The sequence below is a fragment of the Amblyomma americanum genome, chromosome 1 (genome assembly GCF_052857255.1).
Source record: "Amblyomma americanum isolate KBUSLIRL-KWMA chromosome 1, ASM5285725v1, whole genome shotgun sequence".
NCBI classification, from domain to species: Eukaryota; Metazoa; Arthropoda; class Arachnida; order Ixodida; family Ixodidae; genus Amblyomma; species Amblyomma americanum.
Genome location: NC_135497.1, coordinates 122,194,849 through 122,200,848, shown reverse-complemented (window position 1 = coordinate 122,200,848; position 6,000 = coordinate 122,194,849). Strand labels below are relative to the sequence as shown.

Genomic DNA, 6,000 nt, shown 5'->3' with positions numbered 1-6,000 from the left:
TACGTTTAAGGCAGAGCTTAAGTGTTCCCACCAATGTTTATTTAGTTTGCTGAAAATTAATGGCACAGTAACATGAATCCAGGAGTAACAAATAAAACAGAATTTATTTATCGAAATGCATAAAAGTGTACAATAGAGAAAGAAGCATGTAAGCAGTAGTGCCACATGAATTACCATTCATTTTCAGGCAGATGATAAAAGCTTATTGCACATGAACGAACTAAAAAGCAATGAACATAAAATGCACCATGTCAGAAATCTAAGGTGCGATGAAATGTCGTCTAGTCATTTCAAAAGAAAAAAAAAAAACCTTTGGTCGGCGTCTGCCTTCGTTCTCTTGAAATGAGTTATGCAGCATGTCAGTCTCTTAATCTCTCTCAACCGCTGTCACTTTGGCTGGAAATAAATCAGCTGTGCAGCACTCTTACTAGATGAATATCTCCGACAGCCATTTCCAACCACCTCTGAAAATCTTCACATCAGTTGTTGCATAGAAAAAGACCACAAGCACACAAAGAAGCACAGCGAAAAAAAGGGTAGACTCCGCAGCAACATTTCTTCCGTGAGCAGTCTCCCTGGCTGCTGCTACCTCTTCATGGTCCTGTAAGGCAAATAGCCAATATTATAGGAAAGCCTACAATGAAACTTGAGGACTTTCATATGTGGTAATTTAGGCTTCAATTTATGTCTTCTTATGGCAGCTTAGTGAACTATACACCACTTGTCAATGAAATTGTACGATTCCTATACTACAGGGTATTGCTTCAAAATGGCATTACTACATTCAGAATTTCATTCTTGCATCCTTGTAAAGCAAGATGCTTCATAATCTACCTCGTTTACTGATCTGGTTACTGGCCCAGCACTGCCCACGGCCAGAAACTGCATGTTGTGGGCAAATGTCAGTAACACCCAAATGACCATCCTTAATCCTTTGACATTCAAGTTATAAAAGCATCATGCAAGAAAATAATAATTACAACATTATGCAAGATAACGCATCCACACTCAGAAACTAAGATCATAAATATGTTAACACGTCTGCAATTTTTAAATTGACTGTTGCTAGCTTGCAACCCCGGGCACTTTCCTGATTTTACAAAACTACCACAAATTTCAAAGAAAGGCTAGGGAAGGCTGTATTTTTAATGATAGCAGTGATGCTACCACAAAATTGCAATTTGGAGCAACTTTTGGAGCATAAATTTTCCAATTCGGAGCAGCGAAACAGTGATTTAGAAACACTTTGTTGCATATAGCTTTTGGTTTCCCAAACTCCCAACATCACAATATTGAAACTGAGCACTTAGTACAGTTTCCAAATCTCTTAGGCTGGCAAACAACGATGGAAAAAGAGTGTGAGGTAGTGGTGTGCTACACCAGTGTTTATCGTTAATGGTAGAAGAACTGAATACCTGTCAGGTGGTGTATAACTGAAAATGGGACACCTTCGTAAGATATGTCGCACGTTTTCTTGAAGAGCACATACAGGGTGATCCAAAAGTTGCAGAATTATCCGAAGTAAAGGTGGTAATGCAATACGGTTTTCATAAAAATGTGCAGCAGAAAAATATAGAATTAACCCTGGCAGCAAAAAATTTTATTGCCACAACTGTCGCCGATGAATGGCGCTGCAGTGCTGACAAAACTGAAAGGCTAGCAAAAAATTTGTTATGCAAACTAGTACCCATAATTTTCTAAGCATTTCTGGAAAAACCGCATCACTCTGTCTCCACTTTTCGAATGATTGAATTCTAACTTTTTCTGCAACTTTCGAACCACCATAGGTCGGCGAACTCACTCGAGTCGAATCACTAGGGCTCATTCAAGCTCAAATTCAGATCATGATCCGAGTGGTGAGCAAGCCGGGATTCAATTTAAAATCTGTCTTGCAGTGCTTGTTGTCAGCCGTGGATAGTAACACTGTGCCATGGTAACTCCCAGCTAAGTAGCAGCTAGCTTTATCCGCTTGCAGCTGCTAGCTACCTTTCTCACATATTAATTTCAGCCACAGAAAACTTTTAAAAAATAAAAAGAGATAATACGCCCGAATTAATCCCCCGAAAGATGTATCACTCAGTAATGTTTCCACAGTCAGCAGCATTCAAATTGGATGACATGCTAATTAACATAGATGTAACTGCCACACCAAATAGCCATTATAAGCTTAACTGGTGATAGAATAAACCTATTTGACGAGAACAACGTTACGTGAGCTTAAAACCACTGAATGTGGTTTATGGCGTATGTCAAGGTAGTTGCTTATTCTGCTCCATTAAGCTGTAGATATCAAGAGGCCTTTGGATACCAATCGGGCCTTTGTGTATATAATCGTCTTTTAGAACTTAAAGGGGCCATGACAGCCTATTTTAGTGCATACCTTGCTTACTGAGTTTAATCCCAACACATTAAATTACAATTCCCCGAAGTTTCAGTTGATTCTGTGCAGTAGATATTTTTAAACAAATTTTTTCGTTTCTTTTGAGAACTGCTTACTGGTCTGGCAAGCTCAGATTGCAGACTACTGATGTCTCAAGGGCATACCCACCCCAAGTCGTCAGCTGCATGCTGTTGGCTGCGTTGATGTGCTTACATGCACACCGTGGACGGTGGTTGCTCGAAAAGTTTGTTTTTAGCTTGGCAAAATAAAATGCATTTTCAGTGTTTTCCTTTCGGAAGCCTTCAGCTTAGTGATCCTTGGGAAAGCAGACTTGCCAGTGGCATCCATTTTCTGATTTTGAGGAAACAGAAATCAATGCACCCCTTCTTAATTATCTACTTAAAAGCAAGCCTTTGTATGTTATGAGTGTGGTCTCCATTGAGCAGTCAAGTGCTACCTTATGTGAAAAGCAGCACGTGCCATGCATACCTTCGCCGATGTGCGCCGTGAATGGCTTGGCATTCTGTCCCTGGCTGCCAAGTTCTTGCTTGCTATTCGTCAGCTCGATAATTAAACTATCACAAGGTGGCACAAGAGTAAGCTTGCAGAAAGAAATGATTAGAGAAAAGTGCCAGGCTTCTCCGCTGCATATGTGCATGTGTAAGTCGAGTATATATTTCTTTCAGCCAGTAGAACCCTTTTGCAGAACCAAGCCACTGGCAAAACCCAACGTGACTCAAACGTTTCACTGCCTGCACCGACAAATAGTCACCACCGTTCAAATGAGTGCTTCAAGATAATAGTACATAATTTAGCATTTACTGTGCGTGCGCAAAGTCCCCCAGGGGCCATATTCTGTACCACTCTCAGTATTAAAACGCGACTAAAACGCTCACAATGCCATTATATTGCCCCGCTCCAATTGGTCAGTCTTGGCCGACGATTTTTGCATCACCGGCGGCAGCTGAAGTGATGACGTTACGCACCTAATAATGCGGGCTTAATATTGAGAACGAAAAAGGTAACATCTAAACTGCTCACAATCTTTGTGAGCGAAAATGGTGGCTGTTTACAGCATCTTATACGCGGAGAGTGTAGGAGGGTGCATGAAGACGATTTTGACGCGCGGGACGAGTTATTCCGATGCTTCGACTTAGGAAGGAGACTGCAAAGTGACTGTGCAATGAACTCGCTGTTGAACTGGGAGATGTGCGGATGAGTGCACCATCAGTGGAGCAGCAGGTGCTCTGCGCCCTGCACTTCTTTGCCACAGGTGGGTGTTAAGGCCCCGCAGGAAATGAAGCAAACGTCGGCGTAGCCCAACCGATTGTGAGAAAGTGTTTGCGGTGGGTGGCGGGGACCATTGTCAATGTTGGGTCGCAGAAGAGGTGTTCGCTTTCAGGGGAGACCCGAAGAGAAGGCGCCGCCGAAGGAGGGCTTCCTTTGCTTAACCTTTCGCCGCGTCAGCATCCCCGGCGTCGTCGAGTGTGTTGATTTCATACTCATCGCCATTAGGGAGCCGTGAGGCAGTGCTACGAACAAGCCGCAAGGGTAAAACGTTTTACGCTGCGAACATGATAGTCAGCAGGCCACGGCCACTGTTTTTGACTGCATGAGTTCAGCTACAAGTGCGGGCTGCGGCAATGGGAGTAAGGTGGTGCTGCGAGTGTTTTTTCTCAGATCTGTGGCGTGAACATGTGCATTCTGGCCGCGGACACGCACTGACCCGGATCCTTCTACAACCGTCCATCTGGTGGCACTCCAAGGAAGAGGAAGGCCTGCTGGACGACGGTGTTTTTTCTGGGTAACAGAAAAAAAAACCGTGTCAACCTTCAGGCCACCTCCATCGCATATATTCAGCTATAGCACTATGCATTTACCCGGATCTGCTAAAGCTACAAGATTCAGTTTGGCTAGTTACACCTATGCAATCACGTTACAGTACGATACAGTGTATTGTCACCCTTTTGTTTATAATTGCAGCAGAAACACAGGACACACATAACATTGTTGAAATACATGGTATTTCCTGTCTACGAAACCAAGGCAAAATGCACCTGTAGGCCCTTGTGTCGTGCAGGCAATCATAGCACATCATCTATATCAGTATACTGGTAAAGGTCTGACTTTACAGCAGTGCTCACTTATACACATCAATCATGCATTGTCCGGCTGTGGGCTACTTAGCATGATCCTCTATTTTATAGTCGAGATTCCTGTAATGCTGTTGAGATCACCGAGAGAGGACATGCTTAACTGCATCATTTTTGTTATGCAGGAGACAATTTCTGTCCACTGGAGCCATGGCTGCTTGCGCCAGTGGCGTGGCATCACAGACTCAACTCAGCAGAAGGCCTGTACAACACGCCACATGCTTTCAAGCAGTTTGTGGTTGAGCGCTACGTCAGTACGTTGAAGAGCCCTGCCAATGGGAGTTGACAGTGTGCATCCTCACCGCATGTGCTGCACTTCACAGCCTGTTTGGGTGCAGAGGGTGCAGGCGACACTGCCCCTGACCCAGATAACAACGGGCCACCTCTAAATGGTGGCTACCTCGTAGAGACAGGAGCCCTCCTCACCTACCTCCTGGGAAGAGCAATGCGCTACTGTATTTTCAGCCTTGTAGGACGACCCGTCTCCAGAGGCAGGCGTACCTAGGAATGGTGCAGCGACAGTTGCGGTGGAAACTCTAGAGTCTAGCGACGACTCACCATGCTGGCGTGGAGTCATATCAGCCACTGTTCCTGTTGCCACTGTCATTGCCTTGCGTCAGTGCACAACACACATCTGCAAGTGTGTGAGCAACTGTGTGATGTGGTTGTGCCCTAGGCCAACCTATGTGCGGCCAGAAGCCTGCAGTGACAAACAAGTGCCCCCATCGGCTGCCACTTCATTGACAGTGTGTCTGCCAGTATACCTCCCAGTCCCTCAGCAGCGTGTTTCACAGCCTCTTCCTGAAGGCGGAAAAGGCGCGAAATAATTGTGATGCTTGTTGGAATCAAAAAGCACCACCAAAGCTTTTTTTTTATTGCATCATACATCCAGCAAGCGCGTTTATTTTTTCAGGCACAGCATTTCACACGAGTGTTCCTTTTGCAGAAGAGGCACTGCACATACTAGCATACTTTACATTGATGTACAATTACCATATGGCATTTTCAAGTGCAATTAGAAAAAAATTTGCAGTTCAAAGTGTCTGTTTTCATACAAAGGCTATCTGTACAATAAATACTGCATCGTACAGTCCACATAATGCATTTTCGAGACTAAAAACATTTTGGCACATATAAGATGTGTACATACCAAAGCTAAACATTTAGCTTGATGGTATGTGGCTAGGTGTTTCACTCAGTGCTAAAAGCTGTACCTACTGCAAGGACACCGCTGTACAGCAATGCATAAGAAATATTGTAAGGTGCACTGGCTACAATGAGTGCTGAGTGACTAGAACATCTTCACTGATAGACAAAGATGTATAAACATCAGACACATCGTCAAGGAGATGGTGTGTGAGCAGAGGTCATTTTACAGTAACAAAACATGCAACACCGTGACTGCGAATGCTCTACAGCTCTAAGAATATAAGGGCAGCTGAACTATGGGAAATTTTGAGTGCTTGC

The 6,000-nt window shown here is 44.1% G+C and overlaps 1 protein-coding gene across 3 annotated transcripts in view; it reads right to left on the bottom strand.

Annotated features, from left to right (window-relative positions):
• Window positions 1–391: 391 nt before the first annotated feature.
• Window positions 392–6,000, bottom strand: part of LOC144113569 (chromobox protein homolog 1-like) — a 36,279-nt gene continuing 30,670 nt past the window's right edge. For 2 of the 3 annotated variants that reach the window (XM_077646713.1, XM_077646714.1), the window contains one exon: window positions 392–601. In XM_077646713.1, coding sequence (XP_077502839.1) covers window positions 428–601 — 174 coding nt within the window. In that variant the 3' untranslated portion in view covers window positions 392–427. Of the gene's footprint in view, window positions 602–3,956; window positions 4,181–6,000 lie in introns of those variants that run through there. The other variant, XM_077646712.1, reaches the window with a different exon arrangement.